Source organism: Alexandromys fortis, unplaced genomic scaffold, assembly GCF_014885135.2.
Source record: "Alexandromys fortis isolate MF-2015 unplaced genomic scaffold, M_Fortis_MF-2015_v1.1 scaffold_1, whole genome shotgun sequence".
NCBI classification, from domain to species: Eukaryota; Metazoa; Chordata; class Mammalia; order Rodentia; family Cricetidae; genus Alexandromys; species Alexandromys fortis.
The window spans coordinates 37034251-37053221 of NW_026067927.1; the positions used below are offsets into that span (position 1 = coordinate 37034251).

At 46.9% G+C, this 18971-nt stretch overlaps 1 protein-coding gene across 1 annotated transcript in view; it reads right to left on the reverse strand.

Moving 5' to 3' along the window:
• Spock1 (SPARC (osteonectin), cwcv and kazal like domains proteoglycan 1) overlaps window positions 1-18971 on the reverse strand; it is a 438932-nt gene that overhangs the window by 237955 nt on the left and 182006 nt on the right. Inside the window, exon 3 of the mRNA XM_050143949.1 lies at window positions 4652-4697. Within this exon, the coding sequence (XP_049999906.1) occupies window positions 4652-4697 (46 nt within the window). The remainder of the gene's footprint in view (window positions 1-4651; window positions 4698-18971) is intronic.

The window sequence follows — 18971 nt, forward strand, 5'->3', positions numbered from 1 at the left end:
ATGTCAGTTGCGTGTGAGTGGCTCACTCTGAAGATTGCATGTTGCATGTGAGTAGCTGGTTCACTCTGCTGTGCTTGTTCATAGCAGCCCTGAGTCCCCAACACTGGTGGACTCTATAACCCTGACTGATCATGTGATCATGGTCAGAAACGACTCCTCCCCACCATGTGCTTCCAGTGCAGCTCTCCTCCAATGTGTGGTCATCTTTAGGAAGGCACCACTTCTTCTGGAATCCTCTACCAAACAGCACCCTGGAAAGACTGATGACCCCTGACCCGAGCTCCCTGGCCATGAGAGCTTCTTTAGGGCACCTTCGAGGCACCCTTTGGCTGGTCGTATTTACCAGGTTTCAGTCTAGGGAGCAAACTGTAATGAGGGACGCACCTACAGTGAGTACTCGGCTAGGTGATTGACAGACCTAGCTCATTCTCAGGCCTTCAGGTCCTTCCACATCCGAGACTCAAGAATGAAACGGTAATCGTGTATCCACCCTCATCGTGCTCTGTATTATAGGACACACGGATCCCCAGGCCCAGGAAGGCAGATGCCTGTCCTATTGCACAGGGTTGCAGAAGGGTAGTTAGGAAAGGAGGCCAGTCTTCAAAGCTGCAGAGCCAGCGCCTTCTCCCAGCAGACACCATTACCTCCTGGGCACACGAGGTAATGTAAAAAGAATATTGAGCAGGTCTCCATTGATTCCATGCTGCATAATACAGGTGAGGGTATTAACAAACAAAATGCTTTGATTTCAGGCATGGAGTGGGTCTAGCATTTTCTTAAGTAGCTATCTCCCTTCTGTGCAAACGGAGAAAAACATGAATCCATTCTGCACTCTCCAAGAAGCCAGCTGATCCAGCCATATAGGTGGATCGTTTTTAAATTCAGCTGACATATTTTACTCTGTTGAGAATTCACCTAAGCCAGAGCCGGTTCATTACAGCTCAACAAACACAACACATCCAGGGGCTGTTGCCCTACCCAGAAGATAGAATAGTAGTAGATCCCCCTTGGATAAAAACTAGCATCAAATATAAATCTGGGGGAAAGTGATCAGCATGACTTCAGAACAGACTGCACCTTCTGGGGAGGCTTGTACATGGAAGCCATAGTGCCCATGACTGCAAGGTGAGTTTTACTGTCCTCATGACTCCATTGTCCCACCCGAATAGGGGAAACACAACCTTGAGTGGTGTTTGCTCCTGAAGTCTGGGGACACAGGCCCTAGGAAGCAGTCCCAGGGCCTCTTATGCAATCTGTGTGACCACGAGGAGCCTGCACACGGCACCTAACAGAATAGACTCGAAAGAGCATGGCCTTATTAGGAAGATTTTCTACCTAGCCAGCCCCTTGGCCCTTGTGAGCATAAACAGCCACTTCCATGAACGTCTGTCCAGATGGACTGCACATTAGTGCCTCTCTGCGGATGAGAGAGCCAAGGGTGTGAATGGGGCCACTACATAATGACGTAAGCAAGATCTAACCAGGAGCCCTTCGCCCCTCCCCTTTCCTCCACACCACTGCAAATTCCCATAAGGCACTGAGGCAAGGAAGCAGCCCCAGCCTGGGCCTTTCTTCCTGCTTACTCTAAATGTCCCTCCTTACCCTGGTGGTTAAAAGGTCCATTTAATTCTGCTGGTTTTATTGAAGTTATAGTCATACCTCATTGGTAAACCTGTAACTTTAAAATAAAAGCATTATATTTTGAATGCTTCATTTTTACTTCCTCTACAAGAAAACACACATGGAAGCTCGTGTTTAGAACTGAGCACCCAGAAATGCTATGGGGAAGCCTTCTATCAGTGACGGGCAACCTCGAGTCAAGAAAGGCCAAGGGATTTGCCAGAGTTGGCCATTTTAACACTGGCATGGCTGTATTTGTCTTAGTTTTGGTTACTATTGCTGTGATAAAGCACATGACCATAAATAACTTGGGGAGGAAAGGGTTTATCCCAGCTTACAGTTCTGTTACGGTCCATCATCCAGAGACATCAGCACAGAAACTCAGGCATGGCAGGAACCTGGAGGCAGGAGCTGATGCAGGGGCCATGGAGGGGCGCTGCTTATTGGCTTCCTCCTTGTGGCTTACTTGGCTTGTTCTCTTTCACAACTCAGGACCACCAGTCTAGGGATGGCACCACCCACAATAGGCTGGGCCCTCTCTCATCAATCACTAATTGAGAAAATGCATTACAGGCTTGCCCACAAGCTAATCTATAGGAACATTTTCTTGACTTGAGGTTCCCTCTTCCAAAACAACTCCAACTTGTGTCAAGTTGCCATAAAAGTAGCCAGTATGACATCCCATCCTAGATTCCCTCTGGGAGATGCTGCTCTCTGCGTGTCTAAAGGCTTGTCAGGAAAGTCTTTGTGCGCCTGTTGATGTTGTTAATAAAAAGTACCCCAACACCAAAACAAATAGAGACAATGTAGCCCTCCATCAACAGGGAACTGGAGTAAAATGTGGCACCTGCAGGAAGGTTACATTGTAAAGAAATTGCTAAATCTACAACTACAAAAACAAAATGTCAGACTGTATGCTGGAGTGCCTTCAGCACGCTAGAGACAGACACACTGGTTTCTACTGTGAAATACATGATTTAATGTAACACCTTGTGCGTATGTTCAAATGACAGGGAAAGAAAAGCTAAGTAATAGTTCTGTCACCCTTAGGGAAATGAAAATGGGAGATAGGACCAAGGAAGACTCCCTGGGACCAATATTGCATATCTTATGGTTTATTTCTCTTGGGAAAACAAACAGGCAAAGTCAAAGAGGTAAGACCAAACTTTTAACCTGATCAAAGCCAAGAGTTGGAGTTAAACCCAAGAACACTGATATTTGAATTAATAATGTTCTCTTCCTGCCAGGGTTGAATTGCAACATTTAGAAATCAATACTCCAATTTGAAAAAAAAATAATAGTTATTTTATTTTCAGAGTCAAGACATCCAAGAAATGGGGAGAGGAGAATGAACTTATCTGGAGTGAGGTGTAAGAGAATCAGAAGTGTTGAGAGGGAAAACATCTTCCCGAAGTTGTGTGGCAATGGAGAAGTGAAGCCTGTTCCTTCAAACGGAGGCAGCCGGGGGCAAACTATTACCCATCACACACAAGCCGGGGGTGTGCCACTCTGCGTCACGAGGATTTTTCCTAAGTGAAGGTTTAGTCTTCTAAGAACACTTGAGTTAAGGAAATGCTTAGCATAAGTGACTAATACCTTTATATATGCTACTGTGAATTGTTGGGGTGACTGAGTGCATCCCAGGCAAAGCCTCCAAAGGAAAACACTCTGCACACACCCTTCCTCCTTCCCTCGAATATACAGACCCACAATCCCCCTGCCACAGTCCTCTACACAGCCAGACACTCTTCCCTGCACACTCCTGCATTGCGGTCATTAACACATCTCACGGAAATCATGACCGTGCTCTCTCCTCACATCTCAGGTGGACACTAACCATGCTTCATTTGCTCTCTGTTTGGATTTTTGGCTTTGCATTTGTGCAGACGGCGAGAGCGCCATAAATTTTCCAGGGTATGCAGATGAATGGATGGATAAAGGCATGTGGGACTGCATAAACAAAATGATGCATTGCTTTAAGGTTTGGGATAAACACACATGAAAACCTGAACGTCAGTTCTCCTGATGAGAAAAAGCGGCGTCCAGGGCAAGTGACTGACAGAAGCCAATACTCAGAATCACGAGCGCTGGGAAACATGCATGGTAGATGGTGTCGCCTCTGAGTTTCAGGCTTAATGGCACACGTATATCCACAGCACAATTTAGCATCATTTCAGCAGTGATGTCAGTGCCGAGAGCTGCCTACTCCAGGGACAGCAGGAATAGGACAGCCCTCACTGTGTCCCAGTAAATCACACAAGGACATAGTGACTGGAACATGGAAACAGTTCCACATCTGCTGGGACAGATGGGAAGGACTCAAGGACAACGGCCTGTCCGTGAGTGGACATAGCAACAGCTTCTCACTAGAAACCATGAAGTTTGGTCAGATGGCTCAGCGGGTAAGTCACTTCCCACCATGCCCAAGTGAACTGTGATACTGAATCCCACATGGGGGAAGGGGGAATCCAAATCCTGAAAGTTGTCTCTGACCCTCACACATGTATACGTGTGTGTACACAGGAATACACATACAATACATAAATTGTTTTTTAAATAAAAACCATACAGGGACACATTTAGCAAATGATTTCAAGTATCCAAAATCTCCCAGAATTATTCTTTTTCCCTCATTCAATGGGGGAAAATCTTTCAGCATATTACATTCTATGAGTAAAATGTCAGGGTATAGCCAGCCCCATGATTCACAAGCTTGATAATCACGCTGCTATTTTTTTTAAACAAAATCAATCAATAATTTCACTAGCTGACTCAAGTTTTAAAAATTGTTCAAATCTGTCTACAAATAACCTCAGACAAATACCCAACTGGATAAAAAATTTCTACGACCCCCCCTTAGTTCAGGATCCAAAGTCAATAAAATAAGAAGCAAGGAAGATTCTGAGAGAGAGAGAGAGAGAGAGAGAGAGAGAGAGAGAGAGAGAGAGAGAGAGAATATGGAGGGGGGAGACTCAACTCTGCATGCAAGGAAGAGAGAATGTGTCGGTATTTCCCATGATGCATCCTTTACCTTGGTCGAAGGGCTTGTTGGGATTCCAGTTCCTGAAATAGTCATCCTAGGAAAGAAAGGTAGAAACGAAGGTCAGACATCAGAGGCCTCTCCCTGCAGAAAAACTGCCTCATCCAGCTTCCCAAAACACAAAGGAGAACCCTCACCGCTTACAAATCTTCCCCCAAACAAGCATGAGAATGCAATAAAAAAATGTCAATTTACTTCTCCAATTCTCGCCTTTCAAATTGTACATACTAAACACTGGGAGTTATAGAAACATCTCAGCCTGGCATGGAAACAGCTCTGCTCATCTTGGCTTGACATATCCACCCAGCCATCTCCTACGTGTGAGGTGTATCTGCTATCAGCTGTACCGTAGGTGATGCCTGGGCGGCTCTCACTTACGATTAAGCCCCTGTATTTGTAACAGCTGATAATTTAACTGTCAGCATTTCTTTTACATGGAGACATATAACTTGAGGTGTACATTTCCAGTTCCTCAACACTTACAGAGCCTAAAACCAGAGGACCATTCAAATGTTAGAACACCCCCGGGGTGCTTAGCTTAAAGTCTTTAGTTTTGGGGATGGAGTTTATTCGGCTCCAACCACAGCCACGTCACTCTTGCATGCAGACTTCATCAAGCACCTGGCAAGGTGGGTTCTTCATTACTTTGAAACTGCAAGAAACTATATCACTCAGTTCTTCAGGGTTCTGTTAACCTCTCCTCACTTCTAGCAACCCTCTCCCTTCTAAACAAGCATCCTTGGCCTCACCCTGCCCAGAACACCCACAGTTTGCAAACCTGCAAGGCTAGATTGTTCAGTCTCACACCACATCACCTCTAGGGCATTTGGCCTTTCCAGCTGATAGTCTGTTAGCTGTGTGGGGCAGCTGTGTGGGGCAGCTGTGTGGGGCTGTGTGGAGCAGGTACTCCACCCATCACAGACACCTCCAAATGGCTGTCTGAAACAAGCCCTCAACTTCCCTTCTGGAGAAGTGAATTTACATTAGTTTAGTTTAATTTTGCCCTCACTGCCCTATGATGCAGCTCAACTCCCACACGATCTCCCATGGATGTCATTGGTCTCCTCCTCAATGAGTTACCTGACTTAATATGAGATCCTTGTTGAGGCCACCCAAGCCCGCAAAAAGAATTAGGAAACTGGATTTAGAGTTAAATAGCACATATTGCTCCATGGCTAGTGATTCCGTTTTACAGAGTGTGAATAAACACGAACAGCCTCCCCTGGATCCCGGAGACTCAGCACTAAGCTCTTTTTAACTTTAAGGAGCTGGTCCACTTTGATCCAGTTTTAATTTTACGACATGACTGTCATGATCTGCAACATCCACCCCCCCACACTTATTATTTTAAATACAATCCAAATTCGGGGCACTGTGCTATCTAAAAGCTGATGAGCCAGTGCTAAGTGGTCCCGGGTAAAGGGTGGAAATTGGTGGGATGTTTATCACTCGATATTTCTGTATGATGCTCAATATCCTCTTTGTCTTAGACAATCCTGTTACCAGAAAAGTCTTTTGTTCACAAGAGCAAGGCAAGAGACAGTCCAAAAGGAATGGTCTCATCACCAAAGGACAAAGATAACAAACAGTCCAGGCTGCCACCAATGTCCCCTTCTCATGCAAAGGGGACGTCAGCAAGTCCACGGGCACTGTGGATCTTCGGAAATCTTTTCACTTGGCTGCGCTCTCCTAATCCATGGGAGCTCTGAAAGCCGAGGATATGTGTCCAAGGGAAGGGCTGGAGCCTAAGGTAAGTTCCCTTGCTTTAATTTCACACGTTACATTCTCTTTGATGTCCAAGAAAGGCTTGAGCAGGTCCCGAGAAGAGAATACTCCCTAATGATTCAGTACACTTGAGGACCCGGCTGGAATGTGAAGCATTCTTCTGGACCTTGTCGCTTTGCAGGTTAACTCTAATTGCTGTTTTTACGGTTTTCTTTCAGGAGGAAAAGCACGGTTTTAAATATAAAGCCTCTAAAAGCTGGTATCTGCCTTGGGATATTTAAAACCCGCCGCAAATGTAATAATACTGCCTAATCACTGCAAATGTATAAGCGCACCTTGAATGAAAACTCAAGATGGAAAATAAATCCTTCAAATGGCCTCTCGCCCAGGCAGGCCAAGTGGGATGGGGAACTACGCCCTGCGTCTGATTGCTTTCTCTCTTCTAGAGGAAAGATGATCACCAAAACACAGGCAAAGGAGTTGGGAGGTCACAAAGCTTGGGCTACTGTGAATTTCAGTGTAGCTGGTGGAAAACCCTCCACCAGAGGCCAAGGTCATGAGCACTGTGAAGTACTCGATGCAACAAAGCTCATTAGGGAAATGGGTACGGGGCAGCGGGGAGAGGGTCTTCTGGCAGGGTCAGAGTATGAGGTGTCAGGGCATGAGGGATCACTATTCTAACATGCACAGGTGCCCCCAGAGATGCTCACACCTCTCAGCTGCGTCAGTTGGCTCACTCTAGGAGAAAAGTTGATGAGGTGAGATCTCCAAGGTAACAAAAAGCCAGGGAGTACCTAGAGACACCACCTGGGAATTTGCTCATCCTCAGGTTCCACCTAACTAACCATTGGCATCCTTGAGAAACTTAAGGACAGCTAGCTATGGTCCCAAACTGTCACTCCACCAATACCAGGGCTGGTCTCTTCCCTGAGGCTCAAGACACTTTGAGCAAGCCAGGCTTTTATCTCTGTCTCAATGAAAATGCAGGGGCTGCGTCATTTGTAGCAGACTCATCTGGCAGCAGGGTGCCTGGTCCCACACCACCCCAGTGCTGCACTGTGTGACAGCCCATCCCTGCTCCCAGGACTTCAGAGGCCAGTAGCAATGCCAGCTGAGACTTGGACCATGAGAACCTTGTCTCTGACCATTGTTCTAGCCCAGGAAAGTTGATACCTATTCAAATTCAGACAGGGTTGAGGCTGTTGGATGAATGGGCACTTGCCAGGTTAGTCTGTCTGATTTGGCCTTTTGACTAGAAATGTGGTCACCTAATGATAGAATTCTTTAAAGGAACTTGCAAGGACCCAGAAACAGTTAATTTCCAGACATAGGCCTAACTGGAAAAGTAAACGTTGAAATACAGTCATTTATTAAATTCAATAACTCTCACTAATGTATCGTGCACACTGAGCAACAAGGATGGTGTGGGTCTGTAGTTAGTGGTCTACCCTGCAGGGTCTAAGAGAGTTGGCTTCTGAACAGAGAGGCACACAGCCTTGAGCTGGAGTCCAGCAATTCTAAGGATGAAAGGCAAATTCTATTTTTCCGTGGTATTCCATAAAGGACCTACCTTAGGAATCTCCAAGAACCCACCAGTCTAAGCAGAGGCCCAAGCATGAGTAAACTGACTGATGACTGACATCATGAAGTGTTTCAGGGCAGTAAACACTCTGAAGAGCCAGCCTGGCCGTCAGAGAGCAAATCGATTGTTGTATGTCTAAGATGGAGGAAGGACAGGACAACTGGTGCTCAGAGCAGACGAAGAACCAGAGACCTGGTGGTACTATAGCACCATGCTATCATATCAACAGAGACAAAAATCACACTTAAACATTCACCTCATTAGCTAAATATCCCCAGAAACACAGCACTGGGCACCATAAATGAATGGCTGGTGACAGCTGCCGCAAAGGAATTAACTGAATTTTTAACTGTGTTAGAGATATTCTGTTCTGATCAGCACCTGTGAAAAGAAAGTCTCTACATATACATACACACACATGAATCCACACCTATGCACACACACTTACACACATATATATAAAGTTGTTTATAAACGCATGCATGTGTGTATTTTATATTCCCACGGTACATATCATAAAATCTAATGACAAATGTGTGTGTATTCACAAGTCATAATGTATATGAGGATACCCTTAAGTACAGTCAGCTCTCCATATCTTAGGTGCCACTTCGACAGACTCAACCAGGTACCAAAAGTCTTTGAAAAACACCCGCATTTGCACTGAACACCACCAACTTTCTTTCAACTATTCCCCAAACTGTGCGGTCTGTTGCACAGCATTTACATCTAGGGGTGATGTAAAGTAGGTGTGGGGGGGGGGATGTGAGCAGGTTCTAGGCAAACACTGTGCAGTTTATTTCAGAGATGTGGACATTCACAGATCTGGGGTTCTTGGGGCCCCAAAGCCAGTCCTGTACAGATGTTTACATGGGACAAGAGCCTTGCCATTCTCCTGCGAATCTGCTAAAGAAGTCCTGCAGTCGGCCTAATATGAAATGACGCCGAACCTCTGCAGACTCTTAGCAATTGAGTCCCCTCACCATGAATGGGCTTGTCCTATAGCACAATTGAACATGATTTCTCTTCCCTTGTAGTACAGCCCCAAAATGGCTGATGCAATTTAGCCCCAATATTCTCCAGGGATTTCCCATTTCAGCTACAAAGACAGTTAAAGCCAACTCCAAGGAAAAGCTGGGGGCAGAGCCAATCAAAAGCACCCAAGTGCCGTGGCTCTGGAGATGAAGATGAGGGGTAATTTATTACAGACAACAGCTTCAGATGCCACAGATCAAAGACACTGAGTGCACATGAAACAGATAATTTCTCCCTCATACATATTTTAGCTAAACTGTTTGAACCCTGCAGATCCATCTGAAGATTACCTGAGACAATACAAATTACCAGCCTGGAACGTAAATGAGGGCCTCATTTATCTGGACCAGGGGTGAACCAGAAAGCCGTGAGCAGAGGAAGCAAGGTACAGAGAGGGCAAAACAGTCCGTGCAGGGTCTTCTGCAGGGCCACTGTCAATCAACAGAGAAAGGTGTCTCTCTGTCCTAGGGACATAGCATTTCTGAGTTACTAGCTTCTAAGAGGGAGGCTGGCTTTGCTGAGCACACACCCGTGAAAAGACCCATGAAGGACGGGAGTCAGATGTTCTGAAGGTGACTCAACACCAACTAGGTCACCCCCCTTTCACGCCATTTGACTGGGTAGAGTAGTAAGGAGGTAGGTTATTGGGGTTAGCGGTTTCTCTAAACTGGCTAATAGAAGTAAGTTCTAGACCAGGCTTTTGTAAGGTTCTCTATTGTGCAATTGGACACTTCCCTATGCACAGGGATAATGCCTGCTAGTCAACCCACTCACTATATGACGCAAGTCACTCCTCTGCTGGGAAATGACATAGCCCCCCATGCAGACACCTCACCCCTGAGCTGTGTCCTGTTACATCTTTAAACCAGCAACGTGATCTTGGTGTATCTATCCTCTGCCAAGCCTGCCCCTACCAGCACTAAGGAATAGTCCCCATGGGGACCCTGAATGAGATGGTCAACGGATCACCCAGTCTAGATTGGATGGGGAATTGAACCATCTTAAACATCACTCATGGGACTTGGGTTGACCAGGGACAGGAGCTGTGTGCTGTAGCACATATCAGTGCACATGTATGACTCCGCCCCTACAACACATACACACATGCCTGAGTCTAGGTGACTTCTGAGCTGCCTATTCCCTGGGGCATCTCTCAACAGCACATGATAAATTCTTGATAAATCGCTTCATATATAAGACAGCCGATCTAGCTTTAAGAGCACTGCAGCCCCTGAGAAATTCCCATAACTATTAGGTATGTGTAGACACAGGTGGGTGGATGTTTGTATACACACTCTAAATCACTTTCACCCTGAATAGAGCTATTCTTTGATAAATTGGTCTGACATTTGGTGTAAAGTCCTGCAGGCTTTAGACAGAATGATTTAGAAAATAACAATGTGGGTTTCTCCGCTCTTTCAATAAATAACCCACCAGTAAAATACAGATAATAACTGACAATCGTACTTGTAGTGTGACTAATAAGAAAAAATAACACAGTCAATGGACTGTTTATATACATTTGATAAATTACATCCCTCACATATACCCATGAGAAACAAACGTCTATATTCCTGGTTGGCTGAATGCAAGCAAATATTTAACATGAGATTAAAGATCTGAAGATACAGTTTACATTTTATTTTGCAACTATTTTGATACTATGTCTACATACGTTTGAAAGCAAAACCTACCTCAACTTCCTGAGTCCGAAAGCATAATGAATGGGAAAAAAAATAAAAGAATCACATCAAACAATGAGAAGGAATGTACACATTTTTGATAAATGCATCAAAATTTCAAAATATTATGAAGGTCATAGCCGGTTATTTTAAGCCGCCTACCATCACACCTTTGCTAAGGTCCATCACCCACAGAGCCCACGGGAAAAGGCTTAGGTAAAAAGTGGGAGGTGGGGGCATGTCTCAGTTATCTGTGCACACTGTAGGAGAATTAGCAGAACTCTGATGAAACCCAGACACTCACCCACTGTTCCCATCTGCAGGAATGTCAAATGACTCATTGCCTGCAACAGCAGCCCAATCAATAAACATCCCAAGGCAAAACAAAGGCCACGAACAACAGAGCTTCTGAATTTCCAAAAAGGCATCATTTGCCCTGAAGCTCCAGCACTGCCGGAGGGGACTGCAAGCATAGGGTCATGGACCCTGGGAAATACTGAGGTGAGCAGGATGGACTCATCTTCCCCTACCTCCCCACCCCTGCTTCCCTGCCAATTAGAGTTGCCACTGCCTTAATGAGCTCTCCCTTCTCAGGGACTCAACGTCTCCATTGAGCCATTCAAACTGGGGTGCCAAAGTCTTATTTGCCCAAACAGAAAAGGGAAGTGTGTGTGTGGTTCCTTCTCCCAACTGTGTTCTATATCGTTCTTATGTTCTTCTGCTGTGGTGCTATCTTGTTTGTAATCTAACAAATAAAGCTTGCCTGAAGATCAGAGTACAGAACTAAACCACTAGTTTAGCCATAGAGGCCCGGCAGTGGTGGCACACACCTTTAATCCCAGCAGAGGCAGACAGACCTCTGTGAGGTCAAGGCCACCCTGGTTACACAAGATTGCTCCAGTCTAAAAGAGAAACAGAGCCAGGTGGTGATGGTTCACACCTTTAATCCCAGTATTTAGGAATCACATGTGTTTAATTCTAACACTAGGAAGGTGCAGACAGGAAGGAATATGGCTGGGTGGGGAGAGGAATATAAGGCGGGAGGAGAGAGGAACTGAGGGCATTCAGTCTGAGAACTTGTAGAGACAGGATACCCCATTCGATCCGAGCATTTCATAGAGGTAAGAACTAGTGACTGTCTTCTTTGCTTCTTTGATCTTTCAGCTTTCACCCCCTAATATCTGACTCCAGGTTTTTATTACTAAGACCAATTAGAATTCGTGCTACATTCTGCTGATGCAAATGATGAAAGGGTCCTTGGTATACACTAAAACTGAACCACAGGGCAAGACCAATGCCACCCAGACCTTTGCCCTCCCTAGCAAAGCTACCAGGTTGTCTGAGCTAATGAAAGGGAGTCTTGTCAATATCCGGGGAAGAGAGAAATCAGTACCATGTACTCAAAGGCAGCAGGAGCTAGGGCAGGCTTTGAACTGGGTGAGGGTTTGAGTTCCTGCTCCAACAAGTTTTAGCTGAGTGGCCTTGTAACATATGCTGGCCTCTCTGAGTCATGTTCCTTCTCCATGAAATGAGATCACTGGTACCTACCTTGAAGATGCTCTTAGAGCCTTACCATGATCACAGGACCCAGCATGGCGGGCATCCAGAAATAACAAGCTACAGGCAAGTGCTCTCATGCCTGCTTCTAGAACTTTACATCAGTGAGTTACCCCAGGGACGTAGGGACCAGCAGGGCCTGTGGAAATGGCTTGTTTAAAATTTCTATGATGTGATTTCTCGCTAGACTTGACTGAAAGGAGACCAATTATAATGGAAAATAATGACAAAATATTTTCAATGTGGGCTCTTTTACTAGTCTCGGCATGAAGAAAACAATTCAGTGTGACCTGGAAACATGAGTTGCGGGTCTACCTCTAAAGACCACGCCCCCGCTCTAAGGTCCAGTGACCTTCACCTAGAGAACAGAGCTGCCTAGCAGAAGGAGACAGAATTATGATGCTGGACTGCTCTCTGCTTCACAGCATACACACCCTAAGATGTTTCAATTATGATTTACTGTCTCCTAACACAGAGACCAGGCTGCGATGGGCAAAATTCCTATGTAGTCAGTGATTCGCATACTGAATGCAGATGAAGGGTCCCTGAAAGTCCCTGCGCCACCAACACACCAAACAAAGCCCTTGCTGTCTTGGAGCATGAAAACGTCACACCCCAGAAAGCACAAAGGCTAACTGGCCCGAGACTCAGTCTTGTCCGGGTATCACAGATTCCTGATAGCTCCCCCACTCCTGACTACCAGGCCTCTAGGAACATGCTTCCACTGGAGGGGTGGCTTGGCATTTAGGAGCACTTGCTGCTCTTGCAAAGGACCTAGGTTTGGTTCCCAGCTCCCACATGAACAGCTCATAGCCTGCAACTCCAGTTCCAGGAGAAGCCAATGCCCTCTTCTGGCCACTGCTAGTACTACATGCACACGATGCAGACATACTCATTCAAACCGATTTCTATCCTTCCCTGGAGAGGCTGACTAGGGGACCAAGTTCATCATGACATCACCCATCATGGGATTTTTAAAGAGCGTCCTCGATGATTATAATTTAGCCCTCAATAGGACAAAGGAAATAGGCCAAACACTAATTCAATCAGAGCAAAGGTCACTGAGGGAAGTCAGGGCCACCACAGATAGCATGCACACCAGCCAAAGAACACTGGAGGTCCTCTGCCCCAGCTTCTAGGGCCTCCCTGCCTCCCACAAGCACTGCCAGCTCTTCTCCACAGGCTCCAACAGTAACCATCTAAAGAGCACAACCCAGAGTGGCTAACCTTGCTAACAGAGCCCCTAGGGCCCGGCCCATGCAGGCCCCCGCTAGCTCACCACAGCCACACTCCAGCCCATAGGCTTCCTTCCAGGCAGGAGTGAATGCTTTGGTTTTATCTTTTACTGAAACACGGCAAAATCTGCTTAACTCCTGAAACACTGCCCATGCTGTCCACTCGCCACCTGAAACATACTCCCCGCCGTCCCCAGGTTACCTTCCCTCACTCCATCCAGCTCACTGCAATGCTGCTTGTTCCAGAAGCCCATGGGTACCTGACCGACTTGCTGCTTGCCTTGGAAACCCACATTCTTCCTAGATCTGTGGCACCTGACCGATCTACAGCCCACACTGTAGCATCGGTGGCTGCTTTTCTGTGGTTCCACAGAGGCCAGTCCCTGGGGCTGAGCAGGGTGGCTTCACTGTGGGACCTTACTGCCAACATGGCACTTGTGTTTAAGACACCCAAGAATCAAGAGAGCCGAAATGAGTAGACGATGACCCCACCTCTGCCTGATTCCCTGGATGCTGCAGCTGCCCCACGTTTCTGCTTAGATTCAAGACCACGGGCTACGGGGCTGCAGTGGAGGATAATGAAATAGGCGCCTCTCTTTGGTGACTCCAACTGGGACCGACGCAGGGCCCCGGGAAGCAGAATAATGACACAGGGAGGACTTGGGAGGACGGGTCGAGATGTGCAGCACTGGGGTGCTCAATCGCATCCTTACCTCATGGCCAGCATCCCCAAATCATCAGGAACAAGCGGACTTTACGGCCTGTGTAAGTTGAAATCTGGTGTGTGTTGAATGAGACGTGTTCCCCGTATATTTGAACACTTGATCTTTAGTTGATGGCTCCATTTAGGAAGAGTATGGGGCCTTTAGGAACTTCAGCCTCAAAGAGGAACTATGTTACTGGGGTGCTGGGTGCGGGGAGTTTGAGGGATTATCTACCTCGTGTGTGTTTGTGTGTATATCTTTATTCTCTATCATCTCTATCTCTATCTTTCTCTAACTCTATATCTCTATCATCTATCTCTATCGTCTATATTTCTATCTTTATTCTATCTCTGTATCTGTTTATCTCTGTATCTCTGTCTCTATCATCTCTATTCTATCTCTATCATCTCTATGTTTCTGTATTCTAGCTATCATCTATCTTTTTAATCTATCTATCTATTATATCTATCATCTGTCTGTCTGTCTGTCTGTCTAACTATCTCTCCTGCAAGCAGATGAAATGTTGTCATCCAGCTTCCCTACCAGGATGGATTCTCTCTTCTGGAACCATAAACAAAAATACATAAACCCTCTCTTCTTTACATTGCTGTATGTTACGCTTCTTTATGTTGTCACAGCAAAAGAAAGGTGCAATGCGTGGGAGAAGGGTCAAGGCTTGGACCAAAATGAAGCGTACATCAAAAGTTCAAATAAAAATTTAAGGCGGAAACTAATCGTGATCCTGCTGACACAAGTAAGGGCCATCAAGTCTGAGTGGCCCAGTGCTGACCTGGCCAGACGCTGTTTTATTTGACCCTTACGATAACTGTCTGAGACAGTACAATAAACAGCCGCACACCACAGGTACAGACACTGCTGTTAGAAGGAGGTCGCAGAGCTAGTGGGAAGGAGAAATATGACCTGAACTTAGTGTCCACTTGACTTGAAGATCATGTTCTTGCCAGAATGCAGCCTCCTTCAGTGGCACCACGTAAGGGATGAAAAAAGTGGAGACACTGGAGAGGGGCGTGGGCGTGTCTGCTCTGTGGAGACACTGGAGAGGGGCGTGGGCGTGCCTGCTCTGTGGAGACACTGGAGAGGGGCGTGGGCGTGTCTGCTCTGTGGAGACAAGCACGCAGATCAGAGGCTTCCTACCAGTAAAGTGGGAAAACAGAAATCTATGCCTCACGAGATCTTTGAGGGACAGGATAGCAATGCAACCTTAGTCCAGCCCCAGTAAAGCGGGCAGCAAGTCCCAGCTTCCTGAACCTCACCTACCCAGGTTTAGCCTTCTTGGGCATAATGATGGCCTCTCGGGCCAAGAGTAGCTTCAAGAGCCAGCAAGATGAGGTCAGAAAAATGTCCTGCACCTGTGAGTCCTGTGCTGCTGCTGACAGCTGCCTGCCATCCTGTCCAGGAGCCCCACTCAAAGTGGTGCAGACATCAAAACGCTGACCAAAAGCTGTGACGCTCTGACATACTCTCCCCTCTGGAAACCTACAGCCACAGAGTCTCTGAAGTGTCCACCTGCCACCCTGTTCTTTCTGCTACTGCTCCTTCCAGCCCTCTGTTAGCCCTGCCACTTCCACAGTCGAGGGGTAGCGATGAAGACTCCCTTCAATGGGTCTCTAAGCTGTCCTGCTTCCCATTGCCACTCTGCCAATGACACTGAGACCTGAGATCTTGTCACTGAAGCACTGATACAGCAAAGTCAACAAAGCCCCAAATAAATCCTATCAAGGTCTCCTGTCCATTCCAAACTAGTGCCACAGCCAGGATGTGTGATTTCTTCTGTGAAATACGCAATGCATGCAGTGACGTTATTTCTGTCATGAGGTGGCCAGAGTAAACAAGCCTGCCAAAGGACGGCCTCACACTCTTGACCCATACTTTTCCTCCATGATTACCAACAAGTTTTCATGAAGTAGAGCCTGAACACCCACACATCACCAAACCCGGGCTCACCGGAGGAAGGTAAGAATCTGCTGGGGGTGACTCAATGTTGTTTGCAGAATCCACACAGCTGTCAATGAAACCGAGGTCACAGAAACCTGTCACCCGAAAAGTATCAAGGCAACCCTATCAGGGGTGCGGCAACTCTCTATCCCTAGAACACCCAGAGAAAAGATGCTGATAGACTCCAGAGGCTTGGGGACCAGAATAACTTCATCATGGGGGAAGCAGTCCTCCATCCCCAGAACTTTCAGAGAAAAGATGCTGATAGGCTCGGGAGACTTAGGGACATGATCAGAGGCATCTCACTCAGACTCCACAGTTAAGAATATTCTTATCTGGCCCACTATAGAGAGCAGAAGTATTTCTGTCATGTGGACAAGGCAGAGCCCAGAGAGCTCAAAGATAATCTTTCTCATACCAAAAAGCAACACCCACAAGTTCCCCGGTAGGAATGTTACCCCAATATCTACATACTAGGCTAGTTCATCACTATTTAGCAACCCCGTTCTCCTCAGCTGGGCTGCTATGGTTGGCCATGCTGGACACCAGACAGCACTGGCGAGCCACCAGGGGAGCAGCCCCATGCCCAGCTGCCTTCTAAGCACATCCAGCTCTGTTATGGAGTCTAGGGAGCCCAGTGAGAGCCTAGGGATTGGTGGGAAAGTTCATTCTAAATGCACAATGATCATGTTGTATGTCTGCCCTAACACTGGACCAGAAAACAGATGTGAGGAACAGCTAACCAGTACGTTTACGAAGCTTGTGATGCTCCAAGAGGAGAGAGGACCAGAAACGTAAGAATGCCTTACAAATGTACCTGACCAATGTCATCATTAGAGATAGCGGTAATAACCACAAGGGTGAAATCACTGATTATTATCACACATGCACACACACATGCACATGTGTGCACACATACACACACACGCACATACATGCTGCACACGTACATACACCCCAGGAAGCAGGGCAGTTTCTACTGAGAAAGACACAACCAGCTGGATCTCGAAGGTCAAGGAAGATTCCAGATGCAGATTATGTGGGGTGCAGTGGAGGGTGGCTTGCACACAGTATGTAGCCAGCCCAAGTCCACGTGCACAGTCTTTGGTGTGAATGTCCTCAGCTCAAGAGGATCAGAAAAAAGCCAGCAACTCCAGAACCCGGGGCAGTAACAGCAGAAGCTCTAGCCCATTCTGTTCAGTGTTCTCTGCACCTGCAGCCTGCTCCTGTCAGAGGACCAGGGAACTCCACAGCTACCGCAGATACTGGTGCGGAACAGTGCACAGGATGGACACTACCATGAGGGCTTCAAGTGCAAGGCAGAGCACAGCCCCACCACCTGCCACCCCAGGGCAAACAAGCCCAGACTCCAACCTTTCTGATCCAATAGCAAGAGTCCCCACACCACCTGATAAGAACATGTGTGAGTCATTATGAAACATGATGAGAGCCAACTGCCTGGCCACTGCTCCCCAGCAAGAGACACACTGCCAGCCAGCTGCACCTGCCCTGCATTAAATGCAGAAATCTCTACCCCTCCAAAGGGCAGCTCCCCAAGAGTGAGTGACACGCCATATGACCACACTATGGAAATCAAGACCCTGGAGGTACTGCTTCCAAACCTCAGACAGGAGCAGCAATGCATGCCTTGTCCTCACCCAGGCTTCAAATGATCCTGCTGTGCCTGCAGAGAACAGGGCAGAGGAAAGTGGACAGCCTGGGTTCTCAGGCCCCCATCTTTTCAATTCAAAACCCTTCATGGTTTCAGTTAAAACCCCTCAAGTGAGATCACTTCTGTGGTAACAGACACACCTATCAGGCCATGGGTTGCTTGTGTGTTGGGGGGCGGGAATGCTCTCAGCCATCAAAGCACCAAATGAGTTCATGCTTTTTTATTAGTTTATTATTTGAAAACTGACAATCCAAGTCTCAGCTGTCTCAGAGTCTAAATGTGTCAAATAAGAAACCAAATATGCCCCAAGCTCTGTGTAAATACAGTCGTAGCATTTTACACACTGCCAGGGGCTGGAGCGTGCGTAAGAATGGAAGCTGAAGCAGAGCGATTCCGCTATCGCTTGGATCTTTCTATTTGCACTCACACTTTAAGGCACTGGCGTGAACACAAGAAGTTATTATGTCTGAGATCCTCCGAGTCCCTTACCTAGTAAATAACTCATGAGCCCTAAGAAGTAACTCCGCTGGTTTGTGCACATGATGGCCAGAACTATGAAGACATAAACTCCTGACAAACTCTCCAGAGCAAAGCATTCTCCATGCTACCGGCTCCTGGCGGTAGAACGGTGGAGGGAGGAGGGAGAAGCAGAAAACCAAGATACAAGGAAGTGAGCCAAGGACGTGACCATCGCTAACTACGTCCTCTCTCTCCCCCTGTAACGCACCTTCCCAGTGCTCACCGACGCCACGGCCAGGCCCACTGACATGCTGGAGTCCAGGACTCATGCCAGAACCTATGGGCCGCAGCATGTCTTCCACAGTCAAGTTCACAGTCACATGGTCTAGGGTCTCAACCACCTGACAGCGTGCTCACGGGCCATGAGAGAAGACAGGGAAATACGCACAAGGAAAACTCAAAATGGCGACAGTGGCTGTCAATGTTTGGGAAAACTGAAGTTTGAGGTTCCTTCCTGCTTCTGCTTTTAAAGATGATCTTTTTTTTTTTTTTTTTAAATGTTTTCAAAATGGAGACTAGCCAGGAGGTAGTGGTGCACACCTTTAATCCCAGCACTTGGGGGAGGCAGAAGCAGGCAGATCTCTGTGAGTTCAAGCTCAGCCTGATCTACAAAAGCAAGTTTCAGGACAACCAAGGCTACACAG